The 21,956-nt window shown below is 47.0% G+C and overlaps 2 protein-coding genes across 4 annotated transcripts in view; one reads left to right on the forward strand and one right to left on the reverse strand.

Moving 5' to 3' along the window:
* LOC144170482 (uncharacterized) overlaps positions 1-21,956 on the reverse strand; it is a 78,201-nt gene that overhangs the window by 19,040 nt on the left and 37,205 nt on the right. Inside the window, exons 9-19 of one of the 2 annotated variants that reach the window (XM_077700315.1) lie at positions 18,237-18,296; positions 17,929-18,142; positions 16,741-16,835; positions 11,387-11,487; positions 11,049-11,291; positions 10,837-10,954; positions 9,549-9,738; positions 5,331-5,489; positions 4,465-4,692; positions 3,973-4,078; positions 3,236-3,389 (exon numbers count right to left, since the gene is read on the reverse strand). In XM_077700315.1, the coding sequence (XP_077556441.1) occupies positions 3,236-3,389; positions 3,973-4,078; positions 4,465-4,692; positions 5,331-5,489; positions 9,549-9,738; positions 10,837-10,954; positions 11,049-11,291; positions 11,387-11,487; positions 16,741-16,835; positions 17,929-18,142; positions 18,237-18,296 (1,668 nt within the window). The remainder of the gene's footprint in view (positions 1-3,235; positions 3,390-3,972; positions 4,079-4,464; positions 4,693-5,330; positions 5,490-9,548; positions 9,739-10,836; positions 10,955-11,048; positions 11,292-11,386; positions 11,488-16,740; positions 16,836-17,928; positions 18,143-18,236; positions 18,297-21,956) is intronic. The other variant, XM_077700316.1, reaches the window with a different exon arrangement.
* Positions 14,773-21,956, forward strand: part of LOC144170483 (uncharacterized) — a 42,375-nt gene continuing 35,191 nt past the window's right edge. For both annotated transcript variants that reach the window (XM_077700318.1, XM_077700317.1), the window contains exon 1: positions 14,773-15,635. Coding sequence is in view for 1 of the 2 variants with exons in the window: in XM_077700317.1 (XP_077556443.1) it covers positions 15,516-15,635 (120 nt within the window). In the remaining variant the exon portion in view is untranslated. The remainder of the gene's footprint in view (positions 15,636-21,956) is intronic.

Genomic DNA, 21,956 nt, shown 5'->3' on the forward strand with positions numbered 1-21,956 from the left:
TCGATATATACAATAGTTCGAAATAGCCCAACCCGTCAATAACGAGTTTTTTGTTAAGACTTCGCAATACGCGGCACCCCCCCCCCACCCCGCCCTTTCTCCTGCCATGCCCGCATGCAAAAACGAACATAATAAAGTATGACATTACCACACACACAACTATCTATTTATTGCAAGCAATAAAGCTACTTTCCGCTGTAACTACCTACTTTCTGGAGAAGTGGTGATTCTAGTTTTCACTTTCGTTTTGGCGGCGTCAACTAGCACAGCATTCTCTACATGAGACATCATTTGCATCAGTTGCAGTCCGTGTACTTCAATATCGAAGAAATATTGGTGGATCACACTGACTGGCGAAAGCGCTTCATTAAGCAACGGACGGCTTCCACTCGCGACATCCTCCTCCTCTTCGGTGCTTCCAGCAGCGCCAACAGCCATGACATCGGCGGCGGTGTCGGCGTCCGAAGGGCTCACAGTGAGGGCAACGTCGCCGTCGACACCAAGGCAATACTCGAAGGGCACTCCTTTCAGCACAACATCGGGAACGTTGGGGGGCTATTACCACAGTTCGCCGATGCTTCCATCTTGGTCCGGACTCGCTGACTGGGAGGGCTTTATCGCGAGTCAAACGCGTCGGAAACAGTTATGGACACTGCCGGGACTCACGTCACTCCATTGGGGGCTCAACATCCCCATCGCAGCCAATCAACATCTAGATCGCCGCTCCGAAACCATGCATTTAGGCGGCAATTCTAGGCGCACCGAGTTCGATATATAAGATGTAAACTTCGTTATAGGGAATATGTTTCGCGTGTACAGTAGAATTTCGATTAACAGAAATCGCTTAAACGGAATTGCCGCTTAAACGGAACAGTAGTCTGCAAGTTGGTTGTTTTTGTATTCAGATAACGTATTAAAACTCTCGGTAATCGGAACTAAAATTTCTGGGTCACCGGGTAAACGGAACCAGAAATGAAACTTGTGAAATTCATTGGCGTGAGAATCAGCTTTTTACGGTTCCGGCTGTTTCGTTTTTATTTGTTTTTTCTTCCTCCATGTTTTTTAGCCTCGTTGGCTTCGTGAGCCTCCTCTCGTAAGCGGTTAGCCGTGTCAGCGCAACGAATGCAACATCGCAGCTTTCTTGTTCCAGTCGTTCGGTCTCGATTCAAAACGCCGAGGTTACAGGGTTCAGCTCCTGCCGCCTCGTTTGTGTCATTGTGGTGCTATTCGCGCTTCATTACCGCGTTGCCGTCTTCTAAATTCGGTTGCTCGTAAGTACTCGCGAAGTTGAGGCTACCCTCCGTGAAGATGCAGTTGCAAGGACTCAAACAAAAATAATTGATGAATTTTGTAGTGCACAGCGACTCATTGTTCCCAAATCAACTTTGTGAATGCTGTTCCTAAACCTCGTGTAGTTTTCTTGCTTCCTGAAAAACTACCAGCTACTTTCACCTTCTAGTGCTTGGAGTTCCATGAAATGGTATGAAGAGTGTGTACGCACATAAATTTGCACTTCCACTCATCTCTCTCAGTAAACGGAACTCCTGTTAAACGGAACTAATTTTTTCGGTCCCTTGAAGTTCCGTTTATCGAGAGTGTACTGTATTTTCGTAACTCATCTTTCTTTGTTCGATATATAGCCTAATTCGCTCTATCCGGGTTCGTTGTAATCGGGTTTGACTGCAGAAGGCCGCAAATGGCGAATGACTCTACGTCATCGAAGCTGAATTCGCTACGAACGGCCTATAGAATCTTGCCACGCATACGTTTTCTTGTTCAACTCCACGTGCGAGTGTACGCCGGGAAGGGCATAGCATGCCGAAATGAGTAGTATAACATCCCTTACCCAGTCACTTACATCCATGTCGTAAAATAATTTAGGGGAATGCTTCATTTGCTGAAATTTCTGAGTCCCGATTGTTTTCTATTTGACTCTGTTGCTGCACTGTACTCCTGTTTGCGCCAGAAAAAATACACACAGTAGGATTTTACGCTTATCTTTACGCAATACAGCCTTCAAAATTTCCTTTTGTGACTACTACTTAGAGAGAGGCTGCCGTATCGCCAAGAATTTGCGTCAAAATATGTGGTACATAAAGATCTTACGAGACGTAAATAAAATCAATGGTAAGCAGAAGGTTCAGGCTTGATTATGCTAAATAAACAATGGCTTTACAAGAGAGAGAGAGAGAGAAACAACTTTCGCTGAGCCCATTTCAGGTGACGCTCGCAGGCGTCAGACGGGGTGGAACCCTAGTCACGAGTCCCATATGAGTCCAATAGCTCCTGGCCCCTGGACGCGAGCTCTTGCTGCGTCGACAGGTCGGGGCTGGACATCAAGATCTCCCATCGCTCGAGTAGGGGGGGAAGGGGAAGGGGGAGTGAAGGTAGAGGATTCTTGAGCTCAGTACACTCCGCCAGTATGTGCGGCAGGGTGCCTTCCGTCTTTTTGCAGAACGGGCAGATGGGGTCGTGTTCTGCCGGGAACATCTTGTTCAATAAAGCTGGGTGCGCCAGTGACCCCGCTTGTGCTCGGCGCACTATTGTTTGTTGCTTGCGGTCGAGTTGCTGGTGCGGCACGGGAAGCCTGCACCTGGCGCTCCTGTACAGCGTGGTAATCTCGCGGTAGCTCGTGACTGGGTGCGGTAGCTCCGACTCGTCCTCGGCCCGGTCTGCTAGTTCGCGGGCGTAGTGGTCGGCGAGGGCGTTGCCTTCCACTGTCGAGTGTGCCGGAACCCACACGAGCTCTACGTCTCGTCCCGGTGGGCTGCGCTTTGCGAGAATTGCCATGGCCGCGTGGGAGACGATCCCCTTGCGGTAGTTGCCGTAAGCCGTCTTGGAATCAGTGACGATCGTATGCACGTCTCCGTGCGTGAGGGCGAGAGCGATGGCCATCTCTTCTGCTTGGCTGGCATCTGTCGTCCGTAGCGACGCGCTGGTCACCAGCTTGTCGATGGTCGTGACGGCGGCCACTGCTTTGCTGCTGTGCTGGGGAAGTGAGGCGTCCACGTAGAGGACCCGGGGGTCTGCTTCCAGCTGTCGGGCGAGTGCCTGTGCCCGCGCGGCACGCCTCTCGTCGTTCCTGCCGGCCTGCATATTGCGCGGCAGGGGCTTGGTCTTGAGCGCTTCCCTCCACGGCGGAGGTAGAGGGTGCTTGGGTATCTGTGGTTCGATGGGCCAGATTTTTCTAAACGTGAGTGTATAAAAGAAAGTTTCAAATTGTACTAGCGCTCACCATATCCGGCCAAATAGTAGCGCTCGTAATACGATCGCCTCTGGCCGAAGACTTTCCAGAGGAGCATGATAATGTGGCATCCTTCGAGGGCCATCCACCCAAACGCCGAGAGGAAAAGAAAGTGCAGAAAGAAGGCCACGATGGTACAGGGAACCTGTTGAAAGCGAATCATGAAACCTTTAAACCTTCATAAATTTAAACTGGGCGAATTGCTGTGCCGTGGTTTATTTTTTGCCTTGGGGGAAATGGATACCATGTTAAGGTGGACTCTAAGAGATCTAGGGGAGGCGCAAGCTAGCGACTGTTTTGTCTGCGTAAAGCAGTGGCTAAATATTCGCAGAAATCACGTTAAGGGGTCGTAAAATAAGCATCAGTACCCGATTTAGATATTCTCAGTGTTAAAACGTTAAAAGACTAAAATGTTTAAAAACAAGTGGAGTCCGTGAACAGCGCAAAAGGACTGATCCTTTCTCGACTTGTTCAAAGCGTATTACTGTTTGAAAAACCCTTGTACCTGCGTGTTGAAGGATTAGATACAAAGCAATGCCCCACCTTAGACCGAAAAGCTCCCACATACTTCGGAATACTGTTTACCTGCCCGTCCAGCCATTCAACGTCGGCACCATAGCTGTGCCCTCGAGTACTGCTCGTAGTAAATCATATAGATGAGTGTGTCCTCATTGTCAGCATGCAGCAAATCATAATTGGTGGAAACCAGAAGAACAGAGCATACTTACAATGTCAGTGTCTTTCTTTTTCATCCCGACCAGGAGAAGGATTTCAGCAAGCAAGAGGGACAGGCACAGATTTCTGTGAATTGTGTTACTGATGCCCCTCAGGCGCCTGAAGTGGGGATCAGATGCGTGATCACCATACATATTGAATAAGGTTTTTTACAGCAAAGGATCTCAATACTCAGTGTATAAAACATTATCAAGTTTTTTTTAATATTGACATTGAAGTGCGAAAAATCTACTCCGCAGTGAAGCAGAGTTAACTAGTGTAGCCAGAGTAACGTCGTGGAAAACATGTCACAGCTACGATTCAGTTCTCCTGTGAGATTAACGTAGACGCATCCTTGTGTAAGCATAGAAAAACAAGAAAAACAGAAACAGCACAATTAAACAAATATAAATCAAGCAAGCGAGCTGAATAGAAAGAAATAAAAAATAAGTACAGTGTACTGTGCTCCCTTTTGTCACAAAGTATGAGTATGGTCAATTCCTCACCTGCATGCCGTGAAGACTACCACACAGGCAGTGAGACAGATTATTGAGATGCCGCATCCTATTTTTGTGATCCACTCAAGTCCTTTGGGCTCTTTTCCTTCAGCCCAATCTGTGGGACTCATCAGTACAGAAAATGTGGTCAGGTGATCGCAAGAACAGACAATGGTGTCATCTGTCGCCTTTACAACTTCACAGCCGTCTTCGCTCCATACGCTGACGTTGAGGTCGCTGAGGAAAATATTTGCAAACACAGTGCACCCTAGTCATATTCACAATTATCATCATTGAACATTACCTTGGACTTATTTGTTAATAACGCGATTATGTACAAGACCCATTAGGTGGTTGTAACGGGGGTACGAAACGCGCATGGCTGCCATGATTCTCAGCAGTGCTTATCAGGCGTCCACGAAAACGACTTCATCGCCGCCAACCTTTAACGACGACGGTGACAGCGATAAGGGAGTGCCCGTAAGCAGCTCGAATCCACAACTGGCGTGTTTAAGGGAGGAGACGGGCCTAGGCTCACGGGGGATGTGAGAACGACTCGAAAAGGGGCATATGTATTTTTCGGCACACGATGCGCCTCCGCATAGGTGTTCACCCCGCTCGGTGCTCGCGCCAATGCTCATTTCTTTGCGTTGGCAGCGGCATATAAAACTGTTGCTGCTAGTCTCGTCTCGCTCTCATGCTAAGTGCTCCTCATTGCTACCCTAAGTTCGACAATATTCCACGCGCTCCACATTGCCGGGAAATGGGAGCTGCCTAGCATACTTAGTTCTCACAATAGATCGGACAAATGTTCTACGCGCTACTGAAAATCATCAGAACGGCAAAGAAGTTAGAGCCTCGAAACAGTTACTTACTTGATTCTTATAAAGGAGCATTTTGGTTCCACCATATATCCAGGGTTCTTGTATTGGAATAAAAGCTGCACACGGCCAGGGATCTTGGTTACGCGAGTACCATTTACCACCAACGAAGCAGTCACGAAAGGCGTAACCAAAACCGGACTGTTGGACGATCTGTAGAGGGTGGTCATGATATTCGATTAGAAGAAACAATGCAAAGGTAAGGAAACGGCGACGATAGTGCGTAATATTAAACTTCAGCCACATAACGAAAGCTACTTTCTGAATCTCTTCGACACTACCTTTGACGTACACGCCGGAATTTCTAAACATGAAATTACGACAGAACATTTCTTTACTAAGTTGAGACCTACAGGGTTATATTCTTCCGGTTTAAAATAGTTCATCAGAGATTTACTAGTTATTCAATACACCATTTCAAGTTTAGAAATAATGCGTACCTGCAAAGCAAATTTCCAAAATAGCAAAACTCTACTCGAAAAATGTAATAGCTTTCGAAAGAAAGGTCATTATTCACACCTGCTCATTGTTTGGGCCCCTAGGAGGCCCTGAGAACATGTTAATTCAGAAAATGGGCGGCCGAGGAAATCACGGGCAGCAACACTTTGTATACAACTTTTCTGCTGGCAAATTCATCAGCTTTCGAAAGCCGACATGAATGGAAGTGTGTTCTTGTTAGCCTTTTGATTAAAAATTGAAACGTGTCAATCATCTGGGTCATTTGTTACTAAAGGAGAATGCCCTGACATACAACAAACGACTGTATCTGTTGGCGGCAACCTTCCAAAAACTCTAAAAAACTCGCCATAAAAACTGCCCTTCAACATCTCCACTCCGTGTAGGAGACCTTAGTGAAGTGTAACAAGATAAAAAACGTCTAAATGAAAACCACAGGCCGAAATTTGGGTTAAGTAATGGAGATGTCCTACAGGGTGGTGCGACGATAATTGGAACACTTTAAAAATTTTCTGAGCGAACCACCGCTCTGTTCGCGCTCAAACTTCACACGAAGGTCGCATTTTGTGGTCAATTTTGTTTGACACCAGGAACAACAACGGTACTTGCCTGTTTATTCTGAAAATAAATAAAAGTGATTTTCGCCTATGGGAAAATGGCGGGTGATTTGGACGTGCGAGGTAGCGCAAGTTGACCTTGGAACGACGGCGCCACCTGGGGTATGCAGAGCGAAACGCTCGTTTGGGATTCACGGTAGGAAGGGGCCAAATGGTGCAGCAGACGATCAGAAAATGCACCTAGGAAGGAGCCAATTGATCTAGCAGACGATCATAAAACCCGCTTTCACATTTTCTGATAGTCTGCTACACCATTTGGCTCCTTCCTACCGTGAATACCAAACGCGCGTTTCGCTCTGCATACCCCAGGTGGCGCCGTCATTCCAAGATAAACTTACGCTGGCTCGCACGTCTAAATCAGCCGCCATTTTACTATACGCGAAAATCATTTTTATTTATTTTCAGAATAAACAGGTAAGTACCGTTGTTGTTCCCGGTGTCAAACAAAACAGACTACAAAATGCGACCTTTGTGTGAAGTTTGAGCGCGAACAGAGCCGGAGTTCGCTCAGGAAAATTTTTTAAAGTGTTCCGATTATCGTCGCACCACCCTGTATTTTGTAAAGGCATAAAAATACGCGAGATTTAGATGCGCATGTATCTATTAAATTTCAAAACCAGCGAGGAGAAATCGCTGCCTGCTACGTAGCCAAACCGGTTTAAAATAGAAATATTTTGTTTATGGAAATCAGGCTGTGATTTTATGGAAAAAATACACTCGAGCTGTGAGGCGTGTCGCAAGAAAGGGCCGTATAATATCGGTACCATCTCTGATCTTCGCAGCCTATATAAATATTTCATGAAGCATAATTTTTGCTGTCTCCCTGAATAAGGTAAGGCTTCTAATGCCCGCAAATAGAACCCCGTACCGTAATTTTTTCGTTGCTGGGACACCACCACGGGTCATTGTTGCGTTTTCGAAAAAAGCAAGAAAATTCGTGTTTACGACATCGCAGAAAACTGGAGGGTTTTGGTACAACATAACGTCGGCCTTCTTCAGTCAAGGGTTAAAGGGACACTGAAGTGATATGTAAACATTGCGGGATTACTAGCGCAAATTGTAGTCCGGAGTCCCCAGGCCATGTTTCGACCACTCTAGGCGCGTTTACGCGATTTTATTTAGTAGAAAAACTAATTCGAAAACGCTGTCCTCCTCTCTTTACGCTCGCCCATTTTCTGTGGCGTTTTCGTGTGACGTCAGGAGGGGATGAGCTGGCAATTGGCTGCGCCACGGCTGCGCTACTGCACGGCTCCCCGGCCGACAGAGTCAGTCGGCCCAGCGTTTCGTCCGCCGGCCGCCGGCGGGTCGTCGCAATCAAGGAGGTTAAAAAAAATTGCTTGGTCGCAATTCGTTCGCTTAGTTGAAACGAAGCCAGGACACGTTTGTGAATGGAAGAATGTGCCTTTCTTTACTTGGTTTGTTTGTACACTGTATCTAGCTCCAAGTCAAGGTCGCTTCAGACAAGCGCTGCACATGCGACGCTTCGCTGACTGGTACGCCAGTAGGAAAATATAAGGCCTCTTGAAGGCGGGAGAAGAGTCAGCGAAGTCAATATAGGTACTAAGCAAATAAAATCAACTGATATTTTAACCGTACAGCGTAAAACTAGGGCGCGGGAAGCACTTTTTTGCGCTGGGCGAACAAGCACAGCGGTCAGCAGCACGACTACGCATCTGCGAACGCTTTTCCGTCTACGAAATGCAATTGCTAGACTTGAGCTACTGTGGAAACTCGGGCGACGCTTACTGCACGATCGCAGTACAACAAATAGTCACCTAAGCGGCTTGAAATGCCAAAACTAAATAAAAGTGTAAACCGGTTGTACAATATATACCCTATATTAGGAAGGCCTTCGCGTCCCGCTCCGTAGCCTAGCAGTCTGGGGCGCTAGGAATTCACCGCAAATGTTTTGCGAGTCACGAGTTCGAATCCCCGCGGGTACGGGGTTTTTTTTTTTGTAAGTTAACTTTTTTGTTTTCCGCCGATGTTTTCTATATTGAGTTCACCTTTTTTGGGGCCGCAACGTTCATGGCTACACGAACTAGTTCACAAAACGCGCGCAGGCTGGCACTGGCGCGCTAGCGAGTTCTCGTTGGCGTGCTGTTGCCATAAGCACCGACTGCTTGCAGGCAGTGGGCACAGGCCAGAATGAACAGACCCTTGGCCTGGTGCGAACACGCTTTTTACGACACAGGCATGAGGGAGGCAAGCTCCAAATATGGGGGAAAAGCGCATGACATTTGGGCGTCTGCGGGTACGCGGAGGGCGTTCATGCACTGCGTAGGTTTCGGCTAGTGAATGCTACGATTCCAATCCGTCCTAGGAGGCTTATCTTGTGCATTTTACAGCCGACAACATGGCAGAAGCGCGGTACGATGATTACTGAGATATTGAGAATGCCCATCCAACAAAGCCATTGGTTATGTTTTACAGAACCGAAACCGAAACTTGTGTGATTGCTAACCTTGGGCATCGTCCAATCACGGCGCCCCTCCTCTCAACGTCACAGCCTTAGTTGGTGCGGCCACCGCAAACCGCGCATGGTAGTTTTTCTTCTTTCGCGCTTTGTAAAATAATTACCGATTTGTCAACCGGATAAACGATGAAAAGTGTGCTAATTTGAGCCAGTATACGCAGTGCAAGCAAAAACGGGAGCTTGACAAATTCACTTCAGTGTCCCTTTAAATAGCTACATCGAGTTTGATGGCTTAGAAAACTGGCTTTCAAAGGTGCCTCGAAGCAGTTTTATCGAGAAAGCATTCAGCGCCGCTTAGGGCGACAAACCAGGGCGTTGTGGGCAGCATATCAGGTTAAAAATGCACGTATCTGCTACTGTAAAATCAGACAAAACCGTGGCGGGAAAAGAATTAGAACCCATAGACACGAAGTTACGCCACATGAAATATGGCTTCCGAGGTATACTTAAAGCATTGGCTGCAACGTCGGCATACCCACTCGCAATTTATGCATATCCGGTCAGGGGTTTGGCCACCGAAGGTGACAGCGGCGCGATGTTAATAATTTGCCCATTCACTTCAGGAGTCAAATACAAAGAAAATACATGATGCCTTCTGCGACGTAAACTTTACTCGAACACTTAACAGTAAAGAAGGAAAACCGGGATGCTTGTCCTACTTACACGTTTGCTGACGTACATGCAGTGCAGCCCAATACGCCTTTCACGAGCAGGTTTTCTGAAAATATGACGCTGACATTCTGTGTGTCCCGTGCCACTAAGTTTGAAGGTAAGTATACTTTCGTACCGGAGTCACTGCCAAGTTGGATCTCTTGTTTCACGGTCTCACCTGTGACCTCCATTACCTGTACCGCTAACAGAGAAATACAAATACAAAAACGTTCAAGATCAAACTGCTTCAAGTGTTGGTGAAGGTATGCGAAGCACACAAGAGCTTAATCAAGCAGAATTTTGTTTTGCCATGATTGGTGGTTCCTATGTATCGATCCAACTAAGGCGAGTTTAAATGGTGGGACAAGCATTGGTTTGGCGCCGCGTGTGACACCCGCACTGTATGAGAATTTCTGTCTATTAGAATGTCTAACTGACATTTACGTTCACAAAAATAAAGTTCTAAAGCGTTAAACGAGCGCACTATAGAAACTTAACTACAACATCTGCCTCAAACACTAAGCTTTGTACGAGCAGGCTATTTTGCCAGTCTAACATGCATTTTTAAATTCTTTTAAGTGACCAAAAAGAATTCTTTTCAAGAACGTTTTTGGAATTTTTACCAGGGGTGTTGAACCATAGGTGTATTGGGGATCGCATTTAGGCTTGCGAAACTGAGAGGGGGAATGCGAGTGCTCACGTTTTGGTGAAAAATGTTGATCTGGGTCATTTTATTGATTGATTGATTGTAGGGTTTTACGCACCGACGCAACGCAGGCGATGAGGCGCGCCGTAGTGGAGGGCTCCGGATTAACTTTGACCACCTGGGGATCTTTAACGTGCGCCGAAATCTCGTACACACGGGCGTTTTTGCTTTTCGCCTCCATCAGAAAAGCGACCGTCGCGGCCGGGAATCGAACCCGCGACCTCGTGCTCAGCAGCGCAACGCCTTAGCCACTGAGCCACCGCGGCGGATCTGATCTGGGTCATATTGGCAGGCAATATCTCCTTGGAGCTAATATCGGAAATACACTTGTTATATGCTTGCGTTTTGTGTATATGGCTTGATTATCATCCGGCGTTTTGCGGCAGAAAACAAGTTTAAAACACGTGTTCCGCGGAATGTTTTTCGTGCGAGACATGCTGTCAAACCACTGTTTGCGCTGCCGGCAAGATTTGGGAAAAAATAGACGAACAAAGAGTAAGGAAGCAGCTTGGAGGGCAAGTTTCAGCGAGCGCTTCAAGGACGTTTTGAAGTCCGTGGATCGAATTAGATGAGCATTGCGATCCAAATACTCACTTAGAATCTCACTGCCCAGATTGAAGTTCATTAATTTGTCATCTTGGAAGGCGACCATCTTGATAACGAAATCTTCGATAGTCCTCACCAGGCCAGCAGCGGTGTCAAGTCGTTGCTCCTGAATTTGAATGTCTTGTAAGTCACGTAGAAATAAACAGAAAGCTTTTATTTGCCAAGTTAAGTGTTTTCACAGATAATCGCGACAAACTCACGTCACCCATCTGTGCCCAAACGTCTGTCTTTTGCATTGTTTTTCCAGCCAGATCAACTACGCTGTTGGCCAGCTTCTGCGTAGCATGAGCCCTTTCAGCGGTGGTCATGTTGACGACGAGGGTGTCGACATTGGCCAAAATATGTTCTAGCCTGTTCGGCATAGTTTGAATGTCCGGAGCGACAGTGACTTCTTCATTCAGATCCGCAAGTCCATGAACGATTTCTTGTACACTTTTCGATGACTAAAGAAAACGAGAAAAATAGATGATAAGCATTTACTTAGGCAAAAGCAGGGATTTAAACATTTAGAAAACTACATGCAGTGGTATGAGCTCACCGTCACATTTCCCCATTTCTCGACCACATTTTCAGAAACGCAGGGTAGGCAACTGACGTTCGCCGGGCACTGCCCGCACCGTTTACGATTTCCTTGTTTCACTGAGAAAAAAAAAACATAGGGGAAAGAATAAAAAATGCACGGTCTCAAGCATGCATGTGATTGCTTGCGTGCGGAAATTCACAATACTTAGAGCTGTAGTTTTTTATTGATTACCACTTTTTATGAACTGCTAGAAAATCTGCAAGGTAACAAGGCCGGACACCAATTGTTGCGAGAGAATAGGTTACCACCAAACAGCTATTAGACGACGTCAATAAATTTCTTTAAAAACAGTGTACGTAACTGGTCTTTTAACACCGAAGCTGTTCAGTAAATCGTTTGGGTATGGTGCCCGCAGTTTTAAAAATAGGAACAAAAAGCCGAGCGCTCGTGCATGCGCGCATCGAGTGCACGTTCGCCAAGCCAAGCATACCCACTTACGGAAATTGGCCAGCATTTCCCACACACACACAAAAAAAAACTCCACCGTTCGCCGTATCGTAGCAACACTTGCTCATAACGAGAAAGGCACGTCATAGCGTACGCCCCTCGTTCGTTCGTCCTCGTGTCGTCATGCGCATGCGCTCTATACTATGCGAGAGCCCTGACTTGAATGTCGAAGCTTCTGTGGGTTATCATTGACTCCACGTGTCTCGGCCCCGGATAGTTCGCACGGCAGAGGAAGAGGATGCGCTTCGAGAGGCTCGGTGTGCAAAGCATCCTCTAGTGACGATAAGTCGCGCTTGAAGAGTGGCGTACGAAAACTTCGACCAAAACGACGAACTAATTCCGACCTTTCTCAACATAAGGTGGTTGAAATTATATGTCACCGGCGTCAGCCACGACACAACAACAATACTAAAACTCAACTTTGTGTCCGTCAATAAACACCTACTCAGCTTCGCCATTCAAGTCTTGCGCGTGAGTGCAAGCTTCTGTAAATGTTTATACTACAGTACCAAAAGCACTCATTTTCCAAAGCCAGTTACCTGTTAAAAATAGCGTCAAACAATATCCGAGATACCTATCGATGTACTTTTAATAAAAGTCACATGACTCGAAATCGGGAGTGCCAGTGGCCACCACAGAAAAGCTGCCTACTGCGCCGCAGGCAGACCCATTGTCACGAACTCCAGCGTACGGCGTCTAAAAATATTGTGCAGCTACTCCATATTATCTTGCGGCTCCTAATTCTTGTTACACAGTCATATGATTCATTTAATTTCCTTTCTATTCGCCCCGGGAAAACCCTGGAAACCCCTCGTGCGAGGCGCCACTGACTCCACCCACTCGCCGGCTCGCCGGCAATAAAATAACAAAAATAAAACCTCCGCGGCTCAGCTTTCGTCGAAGCTTCGAGCGCTTTCGACAAGCGAACGTAGCGTTGTAGTGCTCAGGGGCACCGATGATTCGAGAAGGGACAGAGAGTGAAGTTGTGCGCTCGACGGCGGCGGGAGCGCAGTGTGTTGCTCTTTCCTTCTCCGCGATGGTGCGGTTATAAAAAGATAAGCCCCGTCGAAACATGTTAGTTTTGCTTTGACGTCCTGATGTGACAACGGATTCTGCCTGTGTGCACACCACCATCGGCGCCCCGCCTGCCGGAGGACTCCAACGTACTCCCGGGTCTTGAATCACCGTGATCGTGTTCGGACGGCTTGGCCTACGTTGAAGCATCGCTTCATAGGTAGCCGAATCGACTCCATCAGCAGTGCATCATCCGGCCCGGTGGGTGAATACTGTGGGACTTGGTCTTTCATATCCACCGAACTGTTTTAAGTGCGAATGCACTTTATAAGCGACCCCGAACCTTCCGCCGTCCGCATAGCAACAGCTGCGGGTGCGCGCGCTTTTCGTCTTCCTTAGCAACGGGGGGAGATGGGCGCGCGCTGCCTGGCCGCTGACATGGCACATACCCACGTGGGAGATTGGCCAGGAATAAGTGCGAATGCACTTCTTAAGCGAGCCTGAATCGTCGCGCTCGCATAGCGCCTCCTCTCCCCCCTCGCCTACTCTCCTAAAGCCCCTTTACTACTCTCCAGCTCGCAACACCCTCTCTCGGCGCGCCAGCCAGGCCACTACACTATATAAAAAAAAAATTGCCCCCACGTCCCCGAAGGGAATCGTGAGGAAGTGCGAATGCATTTCTTGCGCCGAGAGTACACGGCGTAGTAATTGTGCCATCGCCTTGAGAGGCGCAGTACCGGCGAGGGGGAGCTGTCAGGCGAGGGGAGAGGCGCGCGCCGAGGGTGAGTGCAAACCTCACTGCACTGGTGCAAACCTCTGGGGGGAACGTGCACCGAATCGTGGGGGGGGGGGGGGGAGGTGGGGGCAAACCTCACTCCAAAGTGCAAACCTCACTCAAAGGTGCAAACCTCACTCCACTGGTGCAAACCTCTGGGGGGAACGTGCACCGAATCGTGGGGGGGGGGGGAGGTGGGGGCAAACCTCACGCTCCTCTCTGCTCCTCGCGCCGTTGCTAGGGGAGAGGAGGAGGAGCAATGCGGACGGCGGAAGGTTCGGGGTCGCTTATAAAGTGCATTCGCACTTGCCCCCACCTCCCCGGCGGACGATTCAGGCTCGCTTAAGAAGTGCTTTCGCACTTATTCCTGGCCAATCTCCCACGTGGGTATGTGCCATGTCAGCGGCCAGGCAGCGCGCTTATTCCTGGCCAATCTCCCACGTGGGTATGTGCCATGTCAGCGGCCAGGCAGCAAGCGCCCATCTCCCCCCGTTGCTAAGGAAGACGAAAAGCGCGCGCACCCGCAGCTGTTGCTATGCGGACGGCGGAAGGTTCGGGGTCGCTTATAAAGTGCATTCGCACTTAAAAAAAAACAGCATCCGGCGCCAGGTTTCGATTTGCGGACTTTGCGGCCGCAGCGCGACGCTCTACCGACTAAGCCACGGACGCGACGTTGATATCAGTGTTAGTAACGCGCCTTATATCTTTAACGCATTCAAACTACGTCGTCAGCGGCGTGCGTTGGCGACTCAGCGGCGTTATAGCGGCTTGATAACTGCGTGGTGTACACGTGATACTACAAACCCGCTAGTTCTGCATTCTCTCACGTGACTGCGCCTCCTCTCCCTTCACTCCGGTCGGCGCTTCGCAGCTGCGGTGCGCTGCGGTGCGGTGCGCTCCTCCTCTCGAACATACACGTTAATTCACCAAGATTTCCGCAGAGGGACAAACGAGGCGTGTTAAGCCGAACGCGATCACGAGGGGGTGTTAATGTAACTAACGGGCAAAATGCCACCAAACTTCAACAAACTCCCCCTCATAGCATCACCCCGTGCTTCGCACTTCCTCATACTCCCCTTCGGGGAAATGCGGGGGAATTTTTTTCTTTTGGTTAACTGCTCTACATCGTAACATCCCCTGTTAACGCTCATCATTGTTTCATTTCGTCTAATCTTGAACTCACTCTTGCATTTGCATTCATTTCTAAGTTACCTCTAGTTCACGTTTCGTGTCCTCGTGCTTGTAGAGTAAAAGCTTGTTAATTCTAACTCGAAGGGTACCATAAAATTGTTCGAATTAAGCGGAGTTCCAATTGGCGGGCGGGCGCTAGAAGGAGTGGAAATCGCGCCAAACTGCGCGGGCAGAACACAAAGAAGCCGCCTCTGGACTCGTTATCGCGAATTAGGCGCTACTACACGTTTGTGGCAGGCGATTTCGTAAATAATGTTTCGTAAATAATGATGGCATGCGCCGGAGCACTGACGCCAGTGGCGCGCCGCCCTCTGTAGACGCGAAATAAGCTGTTGCAGGAGGGCAGCGCGCCCGCCACGCTGTTGTTTTTCTGTTTCGTTATTTCGCATGTCTAGTAAGTTTGGTTTGGATCTGCAACACATTGTAACCACTGTGGGCCAACTTATGCCACGAGCGATGGAAACCAAGGGATCATAGTTCGAACTATCGGGAGTCTTCCCCCGTATAAATACACAGAGCTATGCCGGGACCAGGGCGGGAGTTCAAATTAACCGGAAGTTCAAAATAACCTAGTTCGAATTAACGAGCTTTTACTGCATCGTATTTTGCCTGTTCAAATATGTCTTCCTGTTGCTGTTTTGTTCAAGGCTGTGTCTCATGCTGTGTCTCTTGACAACGGAGCTGCGCATCAGGAGGCCACCCCCTCTGTGCCGTCTACCACCTCCACAGGAGAGGCCACTCTCCACAGGATGCCACCACCTGTACCCTGTAGATTCGGTGAGGTTGTTTGCTCGCCTGCGTTAACTCTTCGTGTCTTAACAGCGCACCCTCTTTTAAGGAAGCGGTGACACTGATCATGTCAAATCTTGTAGATGTTGGTGTACACGTAGAACACGTGAACCCAGCCGTCCTCAAGACAGTGGGACCAGTCTGTTGCGCGTACCCATAGCCGCGTATCCAACCAGCGTTGTCGCTAACAATATATATTCATCATTAACAACGCGTTTACCACCTTGCAAGTGTCGTGTGAAAGAGGAACATGCAGAGAGGAAATATCGGAAAATTAGCTCGAAGCTAAACATTCAGTTGACCGACACAACAGAAGCAAGATAGAAGGCAGTCGCTTGAGAGACTGCTTTCTTTCCATTGCTTTGAGGGATACCAATGTCTACATTTTACCGTTGCTACTGACTGCAGAGCCAGTAGAAAAGTAATTTTACCTCTAGATTAAAATTCCCCCACCCACCAGGTTAATCATTTATACAAATGTATTTTATGTATGAACAGCAGTATTTACCCGCATCTTTCAAAAATATATATTTTGAAACAAAACGTATCAGTAACTGCCTTACACATCTCAAGGGTTCCTTGACGTTGTTAATTTTAACCTTTCTTTCTATTCTCCTGGTGTGGAACGTTGAAACACTTTGGTTGAAACCGGAATGAACAGTAAAAAGGAGTCATAAAGCAAACCCAGCCGCTCTGCACAACCCACAGACGGTTTTCCTAACGAGAAGCACTTGCGAAAGGCCGTTTCGTTGCCTCACGCCTAATTACAACTCCTCGCCTGTCAGCACCTTTTCTTAATTACCTATTAGTGCGGTGTTTGGCGGTAGAAAAAAGACCGTCAAAATCTTTAAAAATACCTTTCAGCATTTCTCAAGCGTAATAAACAGCTTTCCATTTGGATTACTACAATTTTGCAATTTCGGCTGATGTTGAAAATTTGAAATTTGGGGGTTTAATTCGCCGAAGCTACACGTAGGAAACGAGCGGAACCCGAAAGGCTACCTCAGATTGAGGTAGCTTTTCGGGTTCCGCTCGTTTCCCCGTTGGGAGCAGACAACCACCCTCCAAATGACCAATACTTTGCGACACTCACCGACACAGAATGTGCGGAGCCTTGCCGAACAGTTCATTACGAACCTGGTGTATTGTCTGTCGTATCCAATAAGTGCAAAACATTGTTCGCTGTCACTGAAAAGAAAAGAAAATATTTCGGTGATTAGGGCAAGACGACCACTATCTGTTTTCGTACAGCTGAATAATTTTTCTGTTTTTAGAGAATAATTACACTGAACTGTTGCGGCATTCGCATGCTGTCGCTCTCATGAAGCTAAAAAAAAACAATCTTATATAAACAAAAACAAAATGTAGAGTTGGTGCCCGCTGCAAGGCCATCGTTATTTTGTTCGTCTGACGACGGAATCCTACATTAACTAATACAAGTTTAATAAATAATGTTACAATGTTACGTATGAAGCCTTTGTATGAAACGGGATTTATCAGTATTTTATTAAAGATATGTGTTCAAAAGGGTCAATTCTTTCCAACCGTTCTTCGCGTCGGTTTTGTAAGGATGAGTGTGGTAAAATAGTGGCATGTCGTCTTACTGGTTACATATTACTTACGAACGAGATCCAGGTATAAATCTCGAAGACAGAGAGATATCAGAGACCACTGCAGATTAATATGGCATCATTCTTTTAGGTTTTGAAGCTTCCACTGCTCGAGCTCCGGCGTGCTCTCTTCTACTAGCCCTACAAGTAAAATTACCTTCTAGAGTTCCTCTCAACACAGATATAAATGGTTTCGTAGACCAAACTACGTGATGCAAAAATAGTATAACGGCTAAAAATTTACTTCAGAGTCATTTAAAAACCTACTTAGTGTGAGCGAAAATATTTCGAATAAATGTTTAAATATTAATCTTCTAAAGTCTTCGTGTTAAAAAACCCACCAAATAAAAAAGTATAAGCAATGTGTTTGGCGCCTCACAGGCATTTACTATTTTTCGTTAAAGGCAAGCCCCAGCGCTTTTTCTGCAAGAATAAGTTGGCCATTCCGTCCAGAGCTATATAGTTCAAGTAAAAGTCCTACTGGTGGTTCTTATAAAAACAGTTTGTCACAATCTTTCCCACGAGAAATGTACAGAAACATGGCACTTTGCAACGTTAAGTCAGTTCTTTTTTTATGAATTAGGGAGATCGAAAATACTTAATGAATACACAGATATTGTGTTCTTTAAAGCACCGCGTCACGGTTTTACATTAAAACTCATTTTCCGTACCTTTTACGATGTTTCAGCCAGTATGCTTTCACTTCACTTGGATAACTGTGCGTTTCGTAGTCATCCAAAAACGTCCGGTACTCAGACGTATGGAAGCCGTCAGGCAGTAGAGACATAGAATGCCTAGCGCAAGCTGTGACGCTCTCTTCGTAGCTGAAATACGATCGTTCCACGCAAGTCAGTCGCCTCCTCGAGTCGGTTGGGTCCAGGTGGCCTGTGGCCAAGCAAACAAGCAAGTTAGTGACACAGCGAAAACTTTGCATTGAGATAAAAGTGTCTACGATTAAACAGAATTAAAAGGTACTTACTACAGTAGAGGTTTTCGTTTTCCGGTGGCCATATGAGATTCCCCGGATTGGTACGCCTACCTGCAAGAGTATTGAAAACAAATACGCCGCTATTTCAAGAATAGGAAATGCTGCAATGCTTACACCTGTTGATCATGGCCCAAGGTTAAGGGTTACAGAATCAGTGCCATAGGTGCAATCCTTGCGGGGGAATCACTAGAGCACAAGACTGTATAGTAGTTACAAAATCATTGCGTAATATCCTGCTGAGCACAAGGACGCGGGTTCGATTACAGGCCGCGGCGGCCGATTTTCTGATGGAGGCGAAAAACAAAAACGCCCAGTTGTTAGAGATTTAGACGCATGTGACCCGCAGGTGGTCAAAATTAATCCGAAGCCCTCCCATACGGGGCGCCTCATCGCCTGTGTAGCATCGGCGCGTTAAACCCTACAATAAATTATTGAGTAATGCCACATGCGATATAACTTGCATATACGCATGCAAGAAGTGTCCCTGTAACTGATTTTATGTCTGGTGGGTTCAGCTGTTAATGTACGGCGGTGAATATGATTTTACCCGCCCCTCGGGTGTCCCCTCCGAGGCACAGGCCTCCACCCTGGCAGACCACCTGACCTCATCGGTGGATTTGGGGACCCCATCATCCCTCCCTCCTTGCGTTTCTTCACGAAACGGGGGTTAATCTATACCTGTGACGTAGTATTTATGCCTACGGGAACACTATATTGCAATAAAAAAAGGTGTCATTACCGTACCGGTATTATCTTCTGGCTCCTGTTCCATCTATTGAACGGGTGTGTATTTCGACGTAGTTCGAATATCGTGCCAGCAATGCAGGAAGTGCTTTCTAGTATTAGTTTCTAATAATTAACTATGTATGCCTCTCTACTTCACATAAAAGAAGCACAAGTATCCACTGGTTACATGAGGCAACCAGCCCCTTCCAGGATCCTTCAATCACTCGTCCCCATATATACCCCTCTCTGGAAAATTAAAACAAAGAATACAACGAATTTACTGTGAATACAAGGAATTGAACACAAGGAATTGTCCATAAATTGTCAGAATTCTTACACCTCTTCTCTTCATTGATTCGTATAGGTTGAATTTTTGCGATTACTCCACCTTCCCCGTGGTATGAGTAGCCAAAGACGTTTGGTTATCTTGATGTCTCAAAATATTTTGTTCCTGAATTTTGATTTATGCGCATTCATAGCAATTAACTGCATTTACTTTGAAAATTACACATTTTTGTGCAATCGCAGGGCATTACATAGTTGGTCCGTTTTCGATCATTTTTATTCGTGTTACTGTTCTTAATTGCCGGGGTTTGTTAGCCTTCGTTTTTCGAAGGTGGTGAATACGACGCATATTTTTTTATTTCTTTCTTGCTTATCATTTATTAATTTTTATTTTTGATTTTTCGCGTTTTTGTTGGCCAAATATATGGAGTTCGACTATTATGACGATCTATCAACACCGCTAATTATACATTTTTTTCGCGAATCCACGGCGTTTCCCGGTTTGTCTTTTTTCACAATTTTGTATTCATGTTTCCATTATTTTTTCTAGGTTTATCTTGTCTCCGTCTTCGTATTTTGGGTGAGGTGTTTAACATTCATATATGAACGGTGGAGTTGATGTTACACGCCCTAACTTTATGATTGCAGCAAAAAATACCAAGAAAATGCCAAGCGATAGTGAGTGCGTACATCGTAGCGACCGCCAAGCGTCCCCGGAACGCGTTGTGGCTTTAGCAAAAAAAAAAACAACACTTTCTCGGAACAAGAAAGACACGTCATAGCTTACGCCCCTCCTTCGTTCTTCCTCGTGTCGTCGTGCGCATGCGCTGGGTACCGTAGAAGAGCCCTCGGGCGTGTTAGCCTCTAAAAAACACCTAGCTTTGGAGAGGTCACCTCGGCCACCGAATTCTCTACAAGCCGTTATGGATAATTGGACACATGGTGCGAGTGTGCCACACCTTCCCAAGACGACTTGCAGATCTCGCCACCGCTGTCTCGAGTCGATGACGAAGAGCTGGTGGAAGTCTACAATGATAATGGTGACTTTGCCTCCACCACTCGCCGCGACGAAGACGGTGACTTCTTCGATCTCTATGACGACGATTACTAGACCTTAACCATGCAAATAAACAATATTAAACCATAACTATGTGCCCGGCAATGCTCACCTGCAGCAGCTTCGCCATTCAAGTCTTGCGCGTGGGTGCAAGCTTCCGTGATTTTTTTTATTTTTTAAGTTCACTTTATTAACTTCTGTTTTGTGTAAAATGTTGTGTTTTGTATTTATTAACTGCGTTCCATCAACCATCTATATTCAGGCTGTTATAACAATTAAACGCGTTAATGGCACTGTGACCTTGACCGGTGAGAGATTGAGACGTGAAAACCAGGTGTTTCATGCCCGCGAACAACAGGAGCAAGAGCGAGGAAAACGGCTACAAAGCTGGCCGGTCACACGCCGTCAGCGTTTTCTTTATCTATCCCCTAGGTTACTGCTTGATGAAGATCGTGACTTCGCCATTGCCACACTGGCAGCAAAGGTGACGTTGGGAAGATTATAACTGACAGTTTTGGCATTCCGCCAATTGTGAATTTAACAGCACAGCTGTTAAAGCTCTTCGTTGCGCTGTCACTGAGCAGAAAAAATACCTAGAAGATGCCGAGCGCACGGTGGCGTGCGTTTCGTGAGAGCGTCCGTGGATGCGTACCCACGTAGGGAATTTGCCAAGACTTGGGCGTAAGGAGGGCTTGTGCGCCCGCTACACAAAAATATAAGTTAGAAACTTAAGCATCTGAATGCATAAATAGCATATAATCGCAAGCGAGAATTCGTAAAAAATTCAGAAGTATAGGGCTTTGGGTTGTGTAGTTAATGGACAAAGGAAAAAAACTCCCACCTCCCCTCGCGAGAACCCCTGTGTAGATGCGACGCATGGGGGGTTCACGTTGCAGCGGAGGAATGCGCTGGAACGATGGAGCGGAGCGGCGCAGGCACCGCGTTTTATAGCGCGCATAACGGTGAGGGGACGCGCCGGCGCCAGTGTGTCTGCCGCGGCTATGACGCAACACAATCCAACGCAATCAACTTTAATCCAATCCAATCGAAAGCCAAGCCAATCGAATCCAATCCAATGCCCCTCGCGAGAGAGTGTTCGCTATCGGAGAGGAGAGGGGGTGAGCGGCGGAAAGCGCAGCTGGCGCGGCGAGGAGAATGGGGGACGGGTGGACGCCGACAACGCCGGATGGATGCAGGGACAAGGCGAGTGAATGAGATGCGTTCGCATCTAAAATACCGAGCACACATTAGCGTGCATAGCGGTGTCACGTAGCCACGTGGCGAATTGGTCAGGAATCGTAGTAATAAAAGCTAATGTGCCCTCTAACCAAAGCTGCGAATTAGAAACTTAAGCATTTGATTGAAGAAAGACCATATATTAAAACAGAGAGTTGTAAAAAATTTGGAAGTAGATGTTGGAAAAAAAGAGTGAACTTTGCGTTTCGTGAGAACGCCCGGACCCACGTATCCACGTGGGGCATTGGCAAGGAATTCGGCGTAAAGAGGGCTAATGCGCCCTCTGCGCAAATTAGAAACTTAACCACTTGAATGAAGAAAAAGCTCACAATCACAAGCAATTGATTGCGAGCTCACTCACTCACTCCGCGTTGTTAGGGGCAACCACGTGCGTTCATAAAACTGGG

This window comes from Haemaphysalis longicornis, unplaced genomic scaffold (genome assembly GCF_048455015.1).
Source record: "Haemaphysalis longicornis isolate Haplotype H1 unplaced genomic scaffold, Haemaphysalis longicornis Haplotype H1 scaffold_2, whole genome shotgun sequence".
Classification (NCBI taxonomy): Eukaryota; Metazoa; Arthropoda; class Arachnida; order Ixodida; family Ixodidae; genus Haemaphysalis; species Haemaphysalis longicornis.